The sequence below is a fragment of the Hyperolius riggenbachi genome, chromosome 9 (assembly GCF_040937935.1).
Source record: "Hyperolius riggenbachi isolate aHypRig1 chromosome 9, aHypRig1.pri, whole genome shotgun sequence".
Lineage (NCBI taxonomy): Eukaryota > Metazoa > Chordata > Amphibia > Anura > Hyperoliidae > Hyperolius > Hyperolius riggenbachi.
The window spans coordinates 19,377,841-19,400,178 of NC_090654.1; the positions used below are offsets into that span (position 1 = coordinate 19,377,841).

At 47.5% G+C, this 22,338-nt stretch overlaps 1 protein-coding gene across 2 annotated transcripts in view; it reads left to right on the forward strand.

The window, feature by feature from the left end:
- MICALL1 (MICAL like 1) overlaps positions 1-21,220 on the forward strand; it is a 73,371-nt gene extending 52,151 nt beyond the window's left edge. For both annotated transcript variants that reach the window (XM_068252077.1, XM_068252079.1), the window contains exons 9-16: positions 478-911; positions 9,541-9,675; positions 12,838-12,964; positions 13,760-13,850; positions 14,036-14,109; positions 18,444-18,558; positions 19,120-19,166; positions 20,889-21,220. In XM_068252077.1, coding sequence (XP_068108178.1) covers positions 478-911; positions 9,541-9,675; positions 12,838-12,964; positions 13,760-13,850; positions 14,036-14,109; positions 18,444-18,558; positions 19,120-19,166; positions 20,889-21,031 — 1,166 coding nt within the window. In that variant the 3' untranslated portion in view covers positions 21,032-21,220. The remainder of the gene's footprint in view (positions 1-477; positions 912-9,540; positions 9,676-12,837; positions 12,965-13,759; positions 13,851-14,035; positions 14,110-18,443; positions 18,559-19,119; positions 19,167-20,888) is intronic.
- Positions 21,221-22,338: the final 1,118 nt, after the last annotated feature.

Genomic DNA, 22,338 nt, shown 5'->3' on the forward strand with positions numbered 1-22,338 from the left:
TCAACCAAACCAAGTGGATTTTTTTTAATTTTTTTTATTTAGCACTTCAATAAAATAGCAACTTTAAAATGTCTTATTTTCTTGCAATTTTCATTTATAGATTATTTAATCAGTGTGTGCCCATTGTAAAATCTTTCCTCTCCCTGATTTACATTCTGAAGTTTATTGCAGGTGGCCACATCTTTAGTTCTGTCAGGTGCATCTCTGTGGAATGTTTGTTTACTGAGAGTTCTAAAGCCAGTACAAAATACCTCTTGTCCCAGAATGCTCAGGGGAAGGGGGGAGGGTAGAATTCTGCATAGCTAAACAGCCTAGGCCAAACATTACTGGGAGGGCGGTGCTACAAATAACCATATACAGATCTAGGAAGTGTTTGTGATGCTGAAGTCAGGATAATTACCGTAAAAGTGGATATCTTGAATAATTTATTGCATTCTGATGTGTCACTACAGTGCCTCTTTATTTCTGTGTTTTCAGCTCACCATTCCGGCGTTCTTACGTCCCGCCTTTCGCATTCGGAGCCGCCATCTTGCAGCCCGTCGCCGGCGCTGAGTACAGAGAGCCTCACTATAGATCCATCTGCTAAGGATCGCGAATCGGAAAACGTTCCCAAGAGCTCCTCTGAGCCGACCATTCATTCCCCGACGACCTCTGGACCACCAAATGAGAGCAAAGCGGACTTCCTCAGTCCCTCCGCGGCCAGCAGCCACGAGGCCAGCGTCCTGTCCACCAACACCAGCTTCTCCTCCTCCAGCGATCTGGCCAACACGAGCGACGCGCTGGGGAATCTGTCGCTGGAGGCGAGGGAATCCTCTAACGACAGCCTGCAGTTCACGCCCAGCCGATCGGCTCCTCCTCCTCCCGAACCGGAAGTGACGTCTCCTAATTCCGAAGCCAAGCATCCTGCCAAGGTAAGTGTAAGGCCGCAGCGACGGTACGGCTCGTGTAATGTTGCTGATCTTGAATATATATACAGTAGCTCACGATCATTTTACAGCAAACTGAAATGTTCAGATAGGGGGCGGTGTTCCTCTTAAAATAGTATTATTTCCAAACATCATTTATGGTCTTAAAGCGGACCCAAACCAAACACATTTTTTAATTCAAAATACTTAGTTGCACCACTCTGACTCATACAAAGATAAATAAACACTCCTTCAAGCCTATGAGCATTTCAGTGCATGCTTTTCACCCTTCTCTTTCCATAGCTAGGGTTATACAGGTGGCAGCCATTAGCAATTTCTCCTTTGCCCGACACCATCTACTCCACCAGTTTGCCGGATTCTGTCCCGGCAATATGAAAGAAAGGGAAGGGTTCCTCCAATAAATGTAAAATATTTTATATTTGTCATCATGCAGCTGAAAAAAGTCTGCTATTTATTGTTATATTTAGAAAATAGATTTTATTTCTGAAATCTTGTATTTTTAACCTTTTGCCGACCGCGTCACGCCGATGGGCGTGGCCACGGCCGGAGCCCCAGGACTGCCTAACGCCAATTGGCGTAAAGTCCTGGGGCTCTGTTTTGAATGAGCTCGCGCGGATCTCATTCTTGGAGGGCCTCTTCAGTCTACGAGTGGCTATTGTTGCTCGGGAGACTGTTAGACGGCATAATCACCGTTTAATTACCCGTACAGCGCTGCGATCAGCAGCAGCGCTGTACTGGGGACAGCCGTGTGACACGGCTGTCCCCTCCTGAGCCACGGAGGTGATCGGCTGTCAAAGGCTGAAGCCTATGACAGCTGATCACAGGGATTGGCCGGCGGGGGGAGGGAGGGGGGTATACAGCAGGGGGGGAAAAAAACACAGTTTTTATTTAAAAAACAAATACAAATAAACACGGGGGGGGGGGGGGGGGATCAGACCCCGCCAACAGAGAGCTCTGTTGGTGGGGAGAAGAGGGGGGAGGAATCACTTGTGTGCTGTGTTGTGCGGTCCTGCAGCTTGGCCTTAAAGCTGCAGTGGCCAATTTAATGAAAATGTGCCTGGTCTTTAAAAATGTGCCTGGTTTAAAGGGGAACTGGAGAGAGAGGTATATGGAGGCTGTCATGTTTATACCCTTTTAATCAATACCAGTTGCCTGGCAGCCCTGCTGGTCTATATCTCTGCAGTAGTATCTGATTAAAACCAGAAACAAGCATGCAGCTAGTCTTGTCAGATCAGACTTATAAGTCTGAACCACTGAAACACCTGATCTGCTGCATGCTTGTTCAGGGGCTATGGCTAATAGTATTAGAGGCAGAGGATCAGCAGGGCTGCCAGGCAATTGGTATTGTCTAAAAGGAAATAAACATGACAGCCTCCATATACCTCTCTCTTCAGTTCCCCTTTAACACAGCAGTCCTCAAGAGGTTAATTTGGGTCCACTTTAAAGCGGACCTGAACTCAGAACTTCCTCTCTGCTCTAAAAGATAAGCAATAGCATAATAACCTTTAAAGAAAAAAAATGTCTTTGTTACAGCTTAAATAAATCCTGCAATAAATCTGCACTGTGTGTACTTCCTGCTTTTGTGGAAGCAGACAAAGGGTTAACATCCTGTGTTTACAAATTAGCTGCTCTGCTGAGGCAGTCACCTGACAACTGAGTGATAAAATTACAACTTGTGATTAGTCACAAATGAGGTGGAATTACACAGGCTAAACTCTCTAAATACATACAGGGTGCATTTTTCTATGTTTTCCTTCTGTTCTGTGCAAGAGTTCAGGTCCAATTTTAAAGGGAGCCTGAGGTGGGCACCTTTCTTTCTTTCTTTTCTTTCTTTACCTAAAATTGACAGCTGACCTCGCCCCTCAGTGATCAGCAACCATCGTTTATGGCTTCTGATGATTACGATCGCCGGCGGATCATAGTGATTACTGTTTAGTGATACGGCGGCAGGGGGGAAAGAAGAGGATCCACTCACCTTCCTGCCGGTTCCCCGGCGATCGGCGCCCCCCTCCGCTCTGGCCAGCATCCCCGCTTGCTCTGACGTAAGTGTCGGGTCCCGGCTTGATGACATCATCAAGCCGCGATCCGGAATGCCGGAGAGATCGGAGGGGTCTACAGGGGCTCCTCGCTGGAGCCTGGGAGGTGAATAAAGGCTGCTGCACACAGGGGGGACACCGGGCCACACAGCCCAGCAAGCCACACTCTGGATCCGGCTGCCTGATTCCCCCCCCCCCCCCCCCCAAATGCACCGCCCCCCTGCATGCAAATTCGCCTGGTCCTTGAGGGGGGTTAGGGTGCCAGTCCCTGAAAGGGTTAAGATAAGAGTTTCATCATGAAATGGGTTAACATTATAAATAGAAGATTCAGATGGTGGTTTGGAAGGGGGGGGGGGGGGTAGTTTAAATTAGCATGGAGAGCCTTTTGGGGCTAATTGGACCATGCCTTGTAAGGGTTTTTTCTCCTTCCTCTGGATCAACACGGATATGTGAGGGTGCAGGCTGGTGTTGTGCCTTCCTCTGGATCAGCAGGGATATGTGAGGGAGCAGGCTGGTGTTGTGCCTTCCTCTGGATCAGCAGGGATATGTGAGGGAGCAGGCTGGTGTTGTGCCTTCCTCTGGATCAGCAGGGATATGTGAGGGAGCAGGCTGGTGTTGTGCCTTCCTCTGGATCAGCAGGGATATGTGAGGGAGCAGGCTGGTGTTGTGCCTTCCTCTGGATCAGCAGGGATATGTGAGGGAGCAGGCTGGTGTTGTGCATTCCTCTTGATCAGCAGGGATATGTGAGGGTGCAGGCTGGTGTTGTGCCTTCCTCTGGATCAGCAGGGATATGTGAGGGAGCAGGCTGGTGTTGTGCCTTCCTCTGGATCAGCAGGGATATGTGAGGGAGCAGGCTGGTGTTGTGCCTTCCTCTGGATCAGCAGGGATATGTGAGGGTGCAGGCTGGTGTTGTATCTTCCTCTGGATCAGCAGGGATATGTGAGGGAGCAGGCTGGTGTTGTGCCTTCCTCTGGATCAGCAGGGATATGTGAGGGAGCAGGCTGGTGTTGTGCCTTCCTCTGGATCAGCAGGGATATGTGAGGGTGCAGGCTGGTGTTGTACCTTCCTCTGGATCAGCAGGGATATGTGAGGGTGCAGGCTGGTGTTGTGCCTTCCTCTGGATCAGCAGGGATAGGTGAGGGAGCAGGCTGGTGTAGTGCCCTCCTCTGGATCAGCAGGGATATGTGAGGGTGCAGGCTGGTGTTGTACCTTCCTCTGGATCAGCAGGGACATGTGAGGGTGCAGGCTGGTGTAGTGCCCTCCTCTGGATCAGCAGAGATATGTGAGGGTGCAGGCTGGTGTTGTGCCTTCCTCTGGATCAGCAGGGATATGTGAGGGTGCAGGCTGGTGTTGTGCCTTCCTCTGGATCAGCAGGGATATGTGAGGGTGTAGGCTGGTGTTGTACCTTCCTCTGGATCAGCAGGGACATGTGAGGGTGCAGGCTGGTGTAGTGCCCTCCTCTGGATCAGCAGGGATATGTGAGGGTGCAGGCTGGTGTTGTGCCTTCCTCTGGATCAGCAGGGATATGTGAGGGTGCAGGCTGGTGTTGTGCCTTCCTCTGGATCAGCAGGGATATGTGAGGGTGCAGGCTGGTGTTGTACCTTCCTCTGGATCAGCAGGGACATGTGAGGGTGCAGGCTGGTGTAGTGCCCTCCTCTGGATCAGCAGGGATATGTGAGGGTGCAGGCTGGTGTTGTGCCTTCCTCTGGATCAGCAGGGACATGTGAGGGAGCAGGCTGGTGTTGTGCCTTCCTCTGGATCAGCAGGGATATGTGAGGGAGCAGGCTGGTGTTGTGCCTTCCTCTGGATCAGCAGGGATATGTGAGGGAGCAGGCTGGTGTTGTGCCTTCCTCTGGATCAGCAGGGATATGTGAGGGTGCAGGCTGGTGTTGTACCTTCCCCTGGATCAGCAGGGATAGGTGAGGATGCAGGCTGGTGTTGTACCTTCCTCTGGATCAGCAGGGATATGTGAGGGTGCAGGCTGGTGTTGTATCTTCCTCTGGATCAGCAGGGATATGTGAGGGAGCAGGCTGGTGTTGTGCCTTCCTCTGGATCAGCAGGGATATGTGAGGGTGCAGGCTGGTGTTGTACCTTCCCCTGGATCAGCAGGGATATGTGAGGGTGCAGGCTGGTGTTGTGCCTTCCTCTGGATCAGCAGGGATATGTGAGGGAGCAGGCTGGTGTTGTGCCTTCCTCTGGATCAGCAGGGATATGTGAGGGAGCAGGCTGGTGTTGTGCCTTCCTCTGGATCAGCAGGGATATGTGAGGGAGCAGGCTGGTGTTGTGCCTTCCTCTGGATCAGCAGGGACATGTGAGGGAGCAGGCTGGTGTTGTGCCTTCCTCTGGATCAGCAGGGATATGTGAGGGAGCAGGCTGGTGTTGTGCCTTCCTCTGGATCAGCAGGGATATGTGAGGGAGCAGGCTGGTGTTGTGCCTTCCTCTGGATCAGCAGGGATATGTGAGGGAGCAGGCTGGTGTTGTGCCTTCCTCTGGATCAGCAGGGATATGTGAGGGTGCAGGCTGGTGTTGTACCTTCCCCTGGATCAGCAGGGATATGTGAGGGTGCAGGCTGGTGTTGTACCTTCCCCTGGATCAGCAGGGATAGGTGAGGATGCAGGCTGGTGTTGTACCTTCCTCTGGATCAGCAGGGATATGTGAGGGTGCAGGCTGGTGTTGTATCTTCCTCTGGATCAGCTGGGATATGTGAGGGTGCAGGCTGGTGTTGTACCTTCCCCTGGATCAGCAGGGATATGTGAGGGTGCAGGCTGGTGTTGTGCCTTCCTCTGGATCAGGAGGGATATGTGAGGGAGCAGGCTGGTGTTGTGCCTTCCTCTGGATCAGCAGGGCTATGTGAGGGAGCAGGCTGGTGTTGTGCCTTCCTCTGGATCAGCAGGGATATGTGAGGGAGCAGGCTGGTGTTGTGCCTTCCTCTGGATCAGCAGGGACATGTGAGGGAGCAGGCTGGTGTTGTGCCTTCCTCTGGATCAGCAGGGATATGTGAGGGAGCAGGCTGGTGTTGTGCCTTCCTCTGGATCAGCAGGGATATGTGAGGGAGCAGGCTGGTGTTGTGCCTTCCTCTGGATCAGCAGGGATATGTGAGGGTGCAGGCTGGTGTTGTACCTTCCCCTGGATCAGCAAGGATAGGTGAGGATGCAGGCTGGTGTTGTACCTTCCTCTGGATCAGCAGGGACATGTGAGGGTGCAGGCTGGTGTAGTGCCCTGCTCTGGATCAGCAGGGATAGGTGAGGGTGCAGGCTGGTGTTGTGCCCTCCTCTGGATCAGCAGGGATAGGTGAGGGTGCAGGCTGGTGTTGTGCCTTCCTCTGGATCAGCAGGGATATGTGAGGGAGCAGGCTGGTGTTGTGCCTTCCTCTGGATCAGCAGGGATAGGTGAGGGTGCAGGCTGGTGTTGTGCCTTCCTCTGGATCAGCAGGGATATGTGAGGGAGCAGGCTGGTGTTGTGCCTTCCTCTGGATCAGCAGGGATAGGTGAGGGTGCAGGCTGGTGTTGTGCCTTCCTCTGGATCAGCAGGGATAGGTGAGGGTGCAGGCTGGTGTTGTGCCTTCCTCTGGATCAGCAGGGATATGTGAGGGAGCAGGCTGGTGTTGTGCCTTCCTCTGGATCAGCAGGGATAGGTGAGGGTGCAGGCTGGTGTTGTGCCTTCCTCTGGATCAGCAGGGATAGGTGAGGGTGCAGGCTGGTGTTGTGCCTTCCTCTGGATCAGCAGGGATATGTGAGGGAGCAGGCTGGTGTTGTGCCTTCCTCTGGATCAGCAGGGATATGTGAGGGAGCAGGCTGGTGTTGTACCTTCCCCTGGATCAGCAGGGATAGGTGAGGATGCAGGCTGGTGTTGTACCTTCCTCTGGATCAGCAGGGATATGTGAGGGTGCAGGCTGGTGTTGTATCTTCCTCTGGATCAGCAGGGATATGTGAGGGAGCAGGCTGGTGTTGTGCCTTCCTCTGGATCAGCAGGGATATGTGAGGGTGCAGGCTGGTGTTGTACCTTCCCCTGGATCAGCAGGGATATGTGAGGGTGCAGGCTGGTGTTGTGCCTTCCTCTGGATCAGCAGGGATATGTGAGGGAGCAGGCTGGTGTTGTGCCTTCCTCTGGATCAGCAGGGATATGTGAGGGAGCAGGCTGGTGTTGTGCCTTCCTCTGGATCAGCAGGGATATGTGAGGGAGCAGGCTGGTGTTGTGCCTTCCTCTGGATCAGCAGGGACATGTGAGGGAGCAGGCTGGTGTTGTGCCTTCCTCTGGATCAGCAGGGATATGTGAGGGAGCAGGCTGGTGTTGTGCCTTCCTCTGGATCAGCAGGGATATGTGAGGGAGCAGGCTGGTGTTGTGCCTTCCTCTGGATCAGCAGGGATATGTGAGGGTGCAGGCTGGTGTTGTACCTTCCCCTGGATCAGCAGGGATAGGTGAGGATGCAGGCTGGTGTTGTACCTTCCTCTGGATCAGCAGGGACATGTGAGGGTGCAGGCTGGTGTAGTGCCCTCCTCTGGATCAGCAGGGATAGGTGAGGGTGCAGGCTGGTGTTGTGCCCTCCTCTGGATCAGCAGGGATAGGTGAGGGTGCAGGCTGGTGTTGTGCCTTCCTCTGGATCAGCAGGGATATGTGAGGGAGCAGGCTGGTGTTGTGCCTTCCTCTGGATCAGCAGGGATAGGTGAGGGTGCAGGCTGGTGTTGTGCCTTCCTCTGGATCAGCAGGGATATGTGAGGGAGCAGGCTGGTGTTGTGCCTTCCTCTGGATCAGCAGGGATAGGTGAGGGTGCAGGCTGGTGTTGTGCCTTCCTCTGGATCAGCAGGGATAGGTGAGGGTGCAGGCTGGTGTTGTGCCTTCCTCTGGATCAGCAGGGATATGTGAGGGAGCAGGCTGGTGTTGTGCCTTCCTCTGGATCAGCAGGGATATGTGAGGGTGCAGGCTGGTGTAGTGCCCTCCTCTGGATCAGCAGGGATATGTGAGGGGGCAGGCTGGTGTAGTGCCCTCCTCTGGATCAGCAGGGATATGTGAGGGAGCAGGCTGGTGTTGTGCCTTCCTCTGGATCAGCAGGGATATGTGAGGGAGCAGGCTGGTGTTGTGCCTTCCTCTTGATCAGCAGGGATATGTGAGGGAGCAGGCTGGTGTTGTATCTTCCTCTGGATCAGCAGGGATATGTGAGGGAGCAGGCTGGTGTTGTGCCTTCCTCTGGATCAGCAGGGATATGTGAGGGAGCAGGCTGGTGTTGTGCCTTCCTCTGGATCAGCAGGGATATGTGAGGGAGCAGGCTGGTGTTGTATCTTCCTCTGGATCAGCAGGGATATGTGAGGGAGCAGGCTGGTGTGCCTTCCTCTGGATCAGCAGGGATATGTGAGGCAGCAGGCTGGTGTTGTGCCTTCCTCTGGATCAGCAGGGATATGTGAGGGAGCAGGCTGGTGTTGTGCCTTCCTCTGGATCAGCAGGGATATGTGAGGGAGCAGGCTGGTGTTGTGCCTTCCTCTGGATCAGCAGGGATATGTGAGGGTGCAGGCTGGTGTTGTGCCTTCCTCTGGATCAGCAGGGGTATGTGAGGGAGCAGGCTGGTGTTGTGCCTTCCTCTGGATCAGCAGAGATATGTGAGGGAGCAGGCTGGAGTTGTACTTTGTTCTCTGGTTGAACTCGATGGACATATGTCTTTTTTCAACCAAAATAACTATGTAACTATGTAACTAGAGGTAGGCATCAGGAAGGGTTTATGTTGGGATGGGGGTGGTTTAGGAAAGAGTTTATTTTGGGCAGGAAAAAAGGAGTTTAGGGTTAGGCATTAGGAATGGGTTTCTGCTGGTGGGGGGAGGAGTTATTAGGTTAACTCATCTGTGGAGGGGATTTTGTTATGAGGATTGATAAGCAGTAGTAGGAATGGTCAATGAGGTGCTAATCATTTCGAGTTGATGCAGCATTATGCAAATGTATGCAGATTGTAAATGAACCAATCAAATCTGGCTGGGGTAAAATTTGATTGGTCCATTTTCGAGCTGCATAAATTTGCATAATCCTGCACCAAAGGGGAAATGGAGAAACTATCACTAAAAGACAAGTTGTATCGCTGCTGTGGAGCCGGTGCCCAGACGGACGCTGATGAAATCAAATTGTCCTGGAGGAGGGGGGGAATAACGTACTGAACGTGCTCATATTTGCCATAAAGTTGAAGTTTCGCCTAGTGAAAAGTGTTGGAAGAAACATTGCTGCTTTAAATATTTATAATTTTTTCAATCCACATCTTCGCTGCATTTCTTCTTCCCTTTACCTGTTTCTTTAGATGTTTCTCTGAGTTGGATAAAACACAATAAACAGGTAAACGGGTGGGAACGACCGCAGACATCTGGCGTGGTCGGCAGGGTTAGCGGCAGCGCTAACAGGTATTCTATTTCTGTTGAATCTTCTGCTGTCACAAGTAGCCCGGGGGTGTAGCATACGGTATATATCAGAGAGATAAACACATCTGTTACAGCGATAACACCTTCCAGCAATGCGCGAAAAAGCCTTTCATGTTTTTGAAAAGAAAAAAGCATAAATACTGTCTTTTGAGTGATGCTGACATTAGTGTTTTTTTTTTTTTCCAGGCAACATGTAAAGAGAACCCGTTCAACAGAAAGGCTTCTCCGATCACATCCCCCGCTAGCAGGAAAAGTAAGAGAGAGTCCAGAACGTCTCACCGGCCCGCGCCGGGTCACGGATTCCCGCTAATCAAACGCAAGGTAAGACGGAGAAGCCGCATTGTGCGACTGACATAAATCGTTCATTCTTTACAGAACATGCTGGGTGGTTAAAGAGTATATTGCAAGTTGTAATTGTACGTGGTACGGTGTCCGTGGTCAGAACTTCTTTTGGATTCTTTTTGCTGCCCTAAACAAAAGAGGAATATCTTTTAGTAAGAGGCTTGCATGTGCTGCAGGCCAATGCTGAAATTTCATGCTGCGTTTACGTGCTGAAATTTATTTAAAACCTGTGTGCAGTGTGGGAGCAGCTAATAGATCCCTCTGATCAGAGAGCGATCTATCTGATGGTAAGGTTGCCATGCATCAGGCAATTTGGCGGCCGATCGACTATGCGATTCATTTATTATAATAGAATCGGATGAAAGTTGGTGCCACCAAGTGCATGCCCAATCAAGGGTGTCGCATGAATCGCAGTGTTCTCCCCAGGCTCTTTTAGGTGGGCGCTCCACCTGGCTAATTTTGGTGACCACCCGGCTGTTATCTGCCCACCTCCTCTTCTGTTGTAAGCAGAGAAGCACCAGCCGAGCATTCTTTCATCTTGCTCCACCCGGCTAATTTCTCATACCACCCGGCTGGAAAAAAAAATTCTGGAGAGAACACTAAATTGGTTGGACCTGCTGCAAGATGTCAGGCCATCGTGGTCAATCTGGTGCATGGCAGTAATGGCGAGTTTATATTGGGACGAGCGATGAATGTGAGGAAACCCCAAAGCTGTCCCCTCAATGTTCAATATGCCCCCCGTTGCCCAGTGCACTCTGTACATTACCTGTCCGTGTACGCCGCTGGTTCTGCTCCATCCTCTGTCCATACCTGCGCCCCACGTTGTTGCCAACTTACATGTGTGTGTGTGTGTGTGTGTGTGTAGTGTGTGTGTGTGTGTGTGTGACCTCACACGTGCCCATGTTACTCCGGTAACCATGGTAATATATAGTATACAATAAACAGAGGCGCCAAAAGTATAAAATTAGATTAAATGAGCTTAAAAACCAACTTAATTGGCAAAAATGAAGGAGGAAGTGATGGTCTTACCTCCCTCAAGCAGACACGACAACGACTGCGATTCAGACAGTCAAACACATTTATTAGAAACTCCAAAAAAAAATGCAACGCGTTTCGCAGGCTCAATCCCGCTTCATCAGGAAATATAGGGAGGAGTATCAAGCGATCTGCACAAGGATTCAAGTTAAGCGCCTCTGTGGTTCATTTTTGCAAATTAAGTTGGTGTTTAAGCTCATTTAATCTAATTTTATGCTTTTGGCGCCTCTGTTCATTGTATACAATTTGGAGTCCACCCTTGGTGGAGGGTTGCTACCCTTTCTTCCTGTCTACAGAGAGCGACTTCTTAATCCTGAGTGGGGTCAGGACAATCTCCCCACCTGCCTTTACAGTGGTTGCCCAATAGTGACCCTGACTTGTGAGTATCTAGCAATATGCATTTATTGCCACCTTATCCAGTACGTATTACACTATTGGGGCTCTTGGTGTTCCCTGTTTTTATGGTAATATATAGAGTGTATAGTGCACTGGGGGCACATTAAAGTGACTCTGTAACAAAAATTACAACGTTTTTTCTACCATCTTACAAGTTCCTAAACCTATTCTAATCTGTTCTGGCTAACTGCAGCACTTTGTACTATAACGGTCTCTGTAATAAATCAATGTATCTTTCCCCTGTCAGACTTGTCGGCCTGTGTCTGGAAGGCTGCCAACTCTTCTGTGCTGGTCTGTTCCTCTATGCACACTCCAGTGTGTGTTTTATTTACATAAGCCAGCAGCTTCTCTGCTATCTTATCAGTGATAGAAGAGAGCTGGATAAAAATCCTCCTCTGTTAGGCTGTGAAAGTAGCTGGCTGACACATGCTGAGGAATTACAAACACAGGCACAGGCAGAGCTGTCTGCAGGAAGCCTGTAATGTTCAGTGCATGAGAGAAGAAGGGGACAGAAGGTAAACACACAAATGATCTTTTGAGATTCAAAAGGAAAGCTGTATACAGCCTGCTTGTGTATGGATGTATTTTCTATGTGTGGACATATTGTACATCAATCTACTTCCTGTTTTGGTGGCCATTTTGTTTGTTTATAAACAAACTTTTTAAAACAGTTTTTGACTACTTTTAATGCGGCGGGGAGCGGCGAAATTGTGACAGAGGGTAATAGATGTCCCCTAACACACTGGTATGTTTACTTTTGTGCGATTTTAACAATACAGATTCTCTTTAAAGGGGAACTTCAGCCTAAACAAACATACTGTCATCAAGTTACATTAGTTATGTTAATTAGAATAGATAGGTAATATAATCTCTTACCCACCCTGTTTTAAAAGAACAGGCAAATGTTTGTGATTCATGGGGTCTGCCATCTTTGTCATGGGGGCAGCCATCTTTTTGGTTGAAAGGAGGTGACAAGGAGCAGGAGACACAGGTCCAACTGTCCTGTGTCCTGATTACACCTCCCAGCTGCATGCGCTAGGCTTCAAATGTCTGAAAAATTCAAAATGTAAAAAAAAAAAAAATTGCACCAAAACAGCAGAACGAGAACAACAAAATCAGAAATCCCATCATGCTTTGCACAGCATCAGGGGAAAAAAGCCCGGGCAGTTTCCTTCTGTGCAGCTAAAAATGAGGCTTGGATAAGAGAAACAAAGTTCTGATGCTGTGAAACGGTTAAAGAAACACCAGGCCTTTTCAGTGCTGCTGAGTCGATTTTTAGTCCGGAGGTTCACTTTAAACATTAGGGGGGAGCAACGTCGGGCTGGCGAGGAGGTGGATACGGCATCACAAGGTCGATTCTGGATCGATTTCAGCATGAAATTGATCAGGAATCGGCCTGTGGTCTATGGGCAGGCATCAGATCATTCTTCGATCAGAGAGATCTTTCACTTATTTGATCTGCCCACACATCATCTGATGTATGGGCACTTTTAAAGTTGTGAAATTCTCTTCCCATAGGTCTCTTGTAGCTTGGTTTTTGTTTCTTGGCTTTAGTTGAACGTTGCGTATTTTAGATGTAGACTTTTGTGCAGTCAGAGGTTTGTCTTCTTATCCTCGTGGAGTATTGTGTGTACAGGGAGACATATGTTCAGTGACTCACGTTATTTTCTTCTTCTCGCTGCCAACCATCTGCCTCCTCCGCACCATCAGGTCCAGGCTGACGACTACATCCCAGAGCAGGAGATCCTGATGGAGATGGAGGAGATCGAGCTTCGGCTGGACGAGCTGGAGAGGCGAGGGGTGGAGCTGGAGCACCGACTGCGCAAGATGGACAATGGTGAGAGCTTCGGATAAAAGTGTTGCATGCTAATTAAATGCAGCTTGAACCTGAGCCAATCAGAATCAGCAGGAAGCCCATGTGATTGGGCCGATTCCAAGATGCATTAAATGTGCATGCAAGCTAGAATTATTAAAGAGAACCAGAGATGAAGCACCCTCTTGTATTTTACCTTATAAATCAGTGGGAACATGACAGTAAACATGACAGAAGTGGCAACAAAAGGAAACTGGAGGAAAAAAATATATTAGCGGTGGTAAGTGACTAGTCCCCCAGGTCAGGTAGTGTGTTATTTTATTTTTACAAACATTGGCTGGCTCAGGTTTACTTAAAGTGGGATAAAACTCTGGCATAACATTCAATAAAAAGTGTTTACCTGCTTTTTATTACTCATGCAGTTATCATATTTGCTTTTGTGCACGAGTCTACAAATTCCCAAAGTACAGTTTATCTGCTCTGAAAGCTGCCATTGCATTTCATTGCTTGGCTGCTGTATTTATATATTAAAATCTATCTAGTGATCACTTCTCAGCTCAGTAGAGCTCAGTTTCGGCACTTTGCTAATGTTTACTAAATGTATCTGACAAAGTAATGTAAACAAAAGATAATCACCTCTTCGCATGCTGCCAGAAGCTTTCCGCTGTGTTTAACTCTTTGAATGGTGTGCTGCTACACATTTATTTTGTGGTAGTAGATTTTATGCTGTAAATAATCTTTTAGAGCAATGAGGAAATGCTGGGTTTCAGACCACTTTAAAGAGAGCTGGTTATATGAAATGGTTTGCTCTTCACACAGAATCAGAAGAGGACGGCCTGTTGGTGGACTGGTTTAAGCTGATCCAGGAGAAGCATGCTCTGGTGCGCAGGGAGTCAGAGCTCGTGTACACGTGAGTATCTGTACATTCTGTGCGCTCCCCCAGGTATTCTAGCCATTAGCGGTAAGATTACACTGTCAGTATGTAGGAGGTAAACGTTCTGCGCTGTGTAAGTGAATTGCACATCTCTGGGCCGCTCTGTACAGAGAATGATTTAATTTTACATAGGTTTATATTTTTTTCTGTTTTATTTCCAGGACCAAACAGCAGGACCTGGAGCAGCGACAGGCCGACGTAGAGTATGAGCTCCGGTGTCTATTAAATAAACCAGGTACCTTCCCGAATGTGCGACCTCCCATGATGCTCAGCTTATAAATCACCTGATTAGTGAGATGCTAATAAATGCCACTTCCCGCGTGCGATTGGACTAACTCCAGCTCCAGTTTATATGAGATTGCCATACAATGTACATCAACTCAGTGTTATGCAAGATGCAATTCTCATCATTTCACTGATCTGCTCTAATGGGGTTGAGAGTGGCAATCCATCTGCTGCGGTTTGTCTTGAACTGCTTTGTGACCGTACAGCTGAAGTGTGATCCAGGCCTTAAAGGGAACCTGAGACAGGGCCCCGCAATAAAATATACATACCTGGGGCTTCTACCAGCCCCCTCCGGGCCCGATCGCACCCACGGCGTCCTCTTCTCCCCCTCCGTTCACCTGTAATTAGAAAGTCCTCTGGTCCGGGGCCAACTGTGTATTTGCGGCCTCGGCTGCGAGGACACTCCTGGCGCGTTCACATTGCCTGGAGCGTTCTGCTTCTGTGCAGTACTACTGTGCAGGCGCAGAACGCTCCCAACGATGGGAGTGAGCCAGGGTAGCGTGCATGGCATGACTGCGCATGCACTGACTGGCCCCAACTGATGGATTTTTTGGGGCCTGTTGCTGGCGACCAGAGGAACAGGACGACATGGGTGCGACCGGGCTGGAGGAAGCCCCAGGTATGTATATTTTATTGTGGGCCTCCGTCTCAGCTATACTTCGAGCCTGCTACATACCATGCAATTTTCATCCTACTCGATCCGATCGGTATTCAGATCTTGCATCAATCAGATATAGATGCAGGCTCGTGTACACGTGTGTGTGTGTGTGTGTGTGTGTGTGTATATATATATATATATATATATATATATATATATATATATATATGTATATATATATGTATATATGTATATATATATATATATATATATATATATATATATATATATATATATATATATATATATATATATATATATATATATATATATATATATATATATATATATATATATATATATATATATATATATATATATATATATATATATATATATATATATATATATATATATATATATATATATATATATATATATATATATATATATATATATATATATATATATATATATATATATATATATATATATATATGTGTGTGTGTGTGTGTGTATATATATATATATATATATATATATATATATATATATATATATATATATATATATATATGTATATATATTCCAATCATTTGCCTGCTCAGTCGTAGGATCTGAAGGGACGTGTATCTGGCCGAGACTTGCAAAAAGGGCTCTGGAAATTTGGGCCCACCATGCGCCGCCATAGGCCATAATGTGAATTACGGCTATAGCGGCCATCAGACAGTAAAAAGACAGAGCCCAAATGACTATAAAAACAGCGTAATTCGGCCGCTAGCAAGAGCTGGCAGCCAAATTACATATTTCCCCAGAGTCCATGGCGGCCTGGAGGAGGAATAGTAATTAACACCGCCTGGACTTGTGCAGGAGCAGGATCAGCCATTTTTTTGCTTCACCCTGCGCCCAAATCTCCCTGCACCTTAAAGGCTGCCATACACTGGTGGATTGCCACCAGATCGACCAGCAGATAGATCCCTCTGTGATCGAATCTGATCAAAGAGGGATCTATTGGCTGCCTACACTGCAAACAGATTTTGAATCACTTTCACTATGAAATCGATTCACAATCTGTGGAGCTGCCGCCTCCCCCAGCATACAATACCTGATCCGGCCGGCGCGAGTCCACACTGTCCCCGCGGTCTTGTCTCCGCTCTGGGCTCCAGCTTCACTTTACTTCCTGACGGGGAAGTTTAAACAGTAGAGGGCACTGTACTGTTTAAACTTCCCCCGTCAGGAAGTAAGTGAAGCCAGCCGGAGCCCAGCGCAGAGACGGGACAGCGGGGACACGCGTCAGCGGAACAGGTAATGTATTGCCACTAGCGTCGGTCGTCGGGACATTCAAACGCCGCTATGGACGCACTCCCGAGCTGCCGACGATCGAGAAAAAATTTCCGCGCGGACAGATCGACTGGATCGATCGATTTCGGATGGAAATCGGTCGAACGGTCAGCGTTTGCGTATCGATTTCACAACAGATTCGATCAGTGATCGAATCTGCTGTCTAACGGCGGGAAATTGAGACAGTGTATGGGGACCTTAAAGTGGATCCGAGATAAACTTTTACTCATTGCATAATTATGTTCCTTTCATATTGTTTATAGAGCATTCCTCAGGCCAAATACTTTTTTTGTTTTGTTTTAATTTTCTAATGCCCTATAAACTAAACAAGCTTAGCCCACAGTTTTTTAGAGTGCCTTGACACTGTAGCAAGGGCTTATGGGAGCTCAGTCTGGGCAGGAGGAGGAGGTTACTAGCCAGAGATTTCAGAGGAGGAGGAGAGGGGACTGAATTTGTCACATTACACAAAGGCAAGCTGATAGCATCTCCAGCCCTCAGCCTGTGACAATGTGACAAACAGAACTTGGCTGCACACCCCACTTTGCAGTTATTTATTTGTAAAAAATGTTTGGAATCATGTATGATTTTCGTTCCACTTCTCACGTGTACACCACTTTGTATTGGCCTTTCACGGGGAATTCCAAAAAAATTGATTCATGTTTGTGGCAGTAATGTGACAAAATGTGGAAAACTTCAAGGGGGCCGAATACTTTTGCAAGCCACGGTGGCGTAGTGGTTAGCTCTCTCGCCTTGCAGCGCTGGGTCCCTGGTTCGAATCCCAGCCAGGGCACTATCTGCAAAGAGTTTGTATGTTCTCTCAGTGTCTGCGTGGGTTTCCTCCGGGCACTCCGGTTTCCTCCCACATTCCAAAAACATACAGATAAGTTAATTGGCTCCCTCTAAAAAATTGGCCCTAGACTACAGTACTTACACTACATAATATAGACATATGGTAGGGATTAGATTGTGAGCTCCTTTGAGGGACAGTTAGTGACAAGATATATATATATATATACACTGTACAGCGCTGCGTAATATGTCGGCTCTATATAAATACTAAATAATAATATATATATATATATATATATATATATATATATATATATATATATATATATATATATATATATATATATATATATATATATATATATATATATATATATTCTATATATGTCACGTGTCTAAAACTGCCCACTTCTACCCAGCATGCACCTTGTCAGCGGCAAACTACCGCTCTAAGCAAATTATACCAACAGCTTTTCTCACCACACCGCACACGTACCGCACACTTACCGACTACTATCGCAATCACCTCGCACAATTTTTTTAATGAATTCACTGCAAAACCCCTCATTTACCGCTAGCAGTAATTTCCCGCCCTACTCTGAACTACCGCACTCACTTTTATGAATCAAGGCCAATGATGAAAGATAATGGTGTTTTATTAAATCACCCCACACAGTGTATATACAAAGGACAATTGAGTGAACCAAAAATAGCTTTCAATATCTGTCAATTGCACTCAGCCCTAGTGGACTTCAAGTTTCTGTTCCTTTAAAGGAGAACTGTAGTGAGAGGTATATGGAGGCTGACATATTTATTTCCTTTTAAGCAATACCAGTTCCGTGGCAGCCCTGCTGCTCTATTTGGCTTAAGACATGTTTGAATCACACCAGAAACAAGCATGCAGCTAATCTTGTCATATCTGTCAAATTTGTCAGAAACGCCTGATCTGCTGCATGCTTGTTCAGGGGCTTTGGCTAAATGTATTAGAGGCAGAGGGTCAGCAGGACAGCCAGGCAACTGGTATTGCTTAAAGAGAGTCTGAAGCGAGATTTATTCATAGATAGCAGGGGCATGTGTGCCCCTGCTAAAACGCCGCTATCCCGCGGCTTAACGAGTGTCCCTGATCCCCCAAATCCCGGAATCTCTTCCGCATAGAGGCAGGGCTAACCGCCGCAGCCCTGCCTCACGCGCGTCTGTCAGACGCGTACCTCCGCCTCTCCCCCGCCCCTCTCAGTCTTCCTTCACTGAGAGGGGCGGGGGAGAGGCGGCGATGCGCCGCTGATAGACGCGCTGTGAGGCAGGGCTGCAGCCGTTAGCCCTGCCTCTCGGAGCAGCAAAATCTACGACCAATTTGGTCGTTGATTTTGGGGGTGAAGGGACCCCTGTTTAGCGGCGTTTTTGCAGGGGCACACGTGAGTCTCTTTAAATGGAAATAAATATGGCAGCCTCCATATACCTTTCACTACAGTTGTCCTTTAAATATTATCCTTAGAAGAAGGCAGTAGTTGTGTAACCGCGAGTGTTCCTTATACTGACCACCTTCTCATTCCTTACAGAGAAAGACTGGCTGGATGAGGACAAGGAGAGGGAGCAGGTACTCATGCAGGAGCTGGTCACCCTGATTGAGCAAAGGAACGCCATCGTCAAGTGCCTGGATGAGGACAAGCAGAGGTACGTCACATCACTGCTAGGGGAAGGTCAGAGAGGGCCTAATAACCCCAGACTCATGCAAATGTCATGCTAATTTTATTCAAATTTATGCAGTTTGGAAATAGGCCAATTAAATGCAAAATGGTTAATTTTGCTGCTTGAATTTGACTTTGGAGGGGAAGGCAGAATAAAGTTCGCCAATCTACCACATTCCCTTTAAAAGAAGAAAAATGACTAACCCTCACAAGCTGGGCTATGTGAAAAAAATCTTCCGACAGGCAGAGCACTGAAGAGAGTCATGTGACCAGCTGAGCAGCCGTTAGAGATCCAGAGGGGGAAGAGGCGGGACCATACAAAGCAAAAGCTGAATTATTAGTCATTTTAGAAATGACATGATGAACAGATCAGTCAAGTATACAATAGAAAGCAGATCGATGGTGTGTAGCAAAGGTGTTCTATATGGTGCCGATCTTGGTTTTGGTGCAGGAAATGGTTAATACCACAATAGTGCCTCATCACTGACTGTAACGTGACTGGTATTTACTGACATTTTATTCCTAATGATGCTTTTTTATATTTTAGGGAGGAAGAAGAAGATAAATTAATAGCAGCGTTGATACAAAGGAAAGGTAAGGGTCTGACTAGGAGACAGCAGTGAACGATCTGCAGATGTGACGCATTAGAAGGGTCTCTAAACATTAATATAACATGTACCACCTTTTCAATTACAGTTATTATTAGTGTGATTAACATCATCTAACATACCCCGATGACTACATATTTGTTACTGTGTACCTGAAACATTTAATTAAGCAGTGTTTATACTTGCCTTGGACTTCTTCCAACCCTATGCAGGATGTGGGCCCCTCCGTTCCCCGCTGTATCCCTGGTATATAGCCCCGTTGCAGCCAGTCGTGCTTCTTTGCACATGCGAAGAGTTCTGCGCCTGCACAGTTAGTACTGAGCAGAACAGTCCGGGCCACGGGAGCGCAGCGGGTGCGCATGCAGTAATGCAGACTGGTCACGACAGGAAAATATACTGGGGGAGGAACGGAGGGGCCAAGGAGGATGGCGATGGCGCCCATGGCCAGCATGGGGCTAGCAAAAGCCCCAGGTAAGTATAAAAGCTGCTTGATTAAATGCCTCAGGTTTTCTTTAAGAGTACTGTATAATTGTATATAAAGGTCTCTCAGACAATCCTTGATGCTCTTAATTAACTCTAAATATGTATTCATGTTTGTTTATATATGATTTATCATAGTTTTTAATTTCAAAACTTTCTATAATAGATTGACTATGATAAGTTCAGGTGTCCCTTGAGCCCTATGATAGTATCCCCAGGGGGTACGTGCGCCATGTGTTGAGAACCTAGGCACTAGAAGACATCGAGTCTTGATTCTTTCTCCTTCCTTACAGTATTCCCAGCATCTTCTTTAACCACTTCAGTACTAGAAGTCTCTGGCCCCTTAGGGCCCATTTACACTTAATCAGTTGGTGTGCGTTAGTATGCGTTGGTACGCGTTTTTTCCATAGCAGTGCATTGTGATAAAGATTTCAGTTAAAACGCGTTAAGTGTGAAAGGTGCCAATAGGAAAACATGGGCATTACTTTAAAAATCAGAGCAACTGATTAAGTGTAAAAGGGCCCTTAAGGACCAGACACTGCTGGGTAAAAAAAAACGGGTTCACTGACGTCACGCTGCATGGAGTCTTCTTTTTCGCCATTTCCGCTGCTCTCCTGCCACTGAAGCCCTCTCGCTCTGCTGTCGCTATGACAGCAGACCTTCGTGACCCAGTCGGGAGCCGATTCCATTGGTTCCTGAGCCTGTGATTACTGTGAGCCAATGTGATCACATGGTCAGGAGCCAATGAAATCTGCTCCTGACTGGCTCACGGAGCTCTGCTGTCATAGCGATGGCCGGGCGGGAGAGCGGCACGGTAGCAGCAGGCGCGTACTGCGGTGGTAATTTAAGTAGTGTACCAAACAGGGCGTAGATTTTAGATAGATATGTAGTCGGTCAGAAAGCGGTTAACGAGGACCTACAACTACAATAAAAGCGTATTCTAGATGCCCATCTCTATATTAAGTATGGTGGTGTCCACATCAGAAATTGTGCTTTTACCTATATATTGGTATGTAGCTCCGCCCTGTTAGTGGAGGGAAAGGCTATTTTCCTCCCAGCAGAGGGGGGGGGGGGGGGGGGGGAGGGTAAGAAGCTGGGGAGCTCCCCCTGCAGTTGCAGTAATAGCAGATGAAACCATCTTGTATGTACATGTCTTTGCACTTGCCTTTCCCGCTATCCACTTCTGCCATTTCCATGACTTCCACCCAACCTCTCTTGTGTCTTCCAGATTTTCATACCGATACCCATAAGAAGAAGAAAGGAAAATTCAAACCAATGAAAGTTCTCAAACTGCTTTCTCCTAAACAAGACTCAAAATCTAAGAGCCCAAAGGACAAAAAACAAGCGCAAGGAGAGGGGACCAAGAGGTAGAGGTGGATCTCCCAGAGACTGAAGCGAAGCAGTTTGGACCACACATTTGCTGCGCCTCCCTTCCTGCACAAGCCAAGCCATGGACATGTCCGCCGTGACCTGTTAATAACGTTGGAAGCTGAAGGAGGTTTAAGCTGCACCTCCGTAAGCAAAAGGTGTAATATATGGAATGAAGGTAGTCTTGTTTAAGGGCTCCTCGTGTCATTGACTAAGAGAACAACTTTGCTCAGAGTTTTAGACCAGCATATGTTAAGCTTTACTTGAAAACTCATAACGCATAACAAATCAGTCTGCTCAGTTTCGGAACGCCTTCTAGATGTTACATATTTATGACTGGCTCATGATGCTAGAGAGATAGAGCTTGCTGCACTAAGGTTCTTCAGGCTTGGAGGTGATTGGCGAATCGAACTCTTGAGTAGCGCTGCTGTAGAGCTTCACTTATGAAGTCCATCCTCTTGTCTTCGCCAGATCTGTTATATCTGAGGCTTGTGTATCATTCCTCCTTCCAAACACGACTTTGCACTGCTTAGTTAGAGATTTGTTCTTCAGAATGCCATCGAAGCCCCCAGTGGTCACTTGTCCACTGGGGCTTCCTACTTCTTACAAGCAAAACTTTTCTAAATTGTTGGAATATTCCAAACGGTGTTTGTGTTTTTGGTATAAGCCAGACCACTCCCGGGATTTCAGCCAATGCATGAATACTGTAGTCTTTTGTTGACTTTCATAACTGACCAAATACTTGACAAAGAAGTCAGATCCGTTGAGTAGGTTCTCGATAGACACCGTCCGTGAAATGCTCATCATTTCGGGTTGGTGCAGAATTAAGTTAATTTTGTGGCTTGGGATTGGACGAATCATGTTTGCTTGGTTCAGTTCCGAGCACCATCAAGTTGTACCAAATTTTCATCAACCAGAATTATTAGCTTCTCAGTGACCAACGCTCATTCTCAAGTTATAATCTTTCCACCCGACTCTCTCATCCCAACTTGTATCCTTCGTGGGTTTGACCATGTTCAGAACCATTGCCTAGAAATGTTACTTTCTCTGATTGTAGAATTAAACTCAGAGGGAAATGTGGTGCAGTGTAGCAGCATATGGAGTAAGTCACCACCACAAGTAGACTTCTCTTCTGTAACCTACACATGATCCACCTCAGTGTTCATCCCAGAAATTTTATCCAGCCGGGTGGCATGAAAAAGTAGCCGGGTGGTTTGAAAAAGTAGCCGGGTGGGGCACTATGAGAGAGTGCAGGGCCGTTGCTTCTGTGCACAACTCTGCTTACAGAATAAAAGGAGGTGAGTCGATGA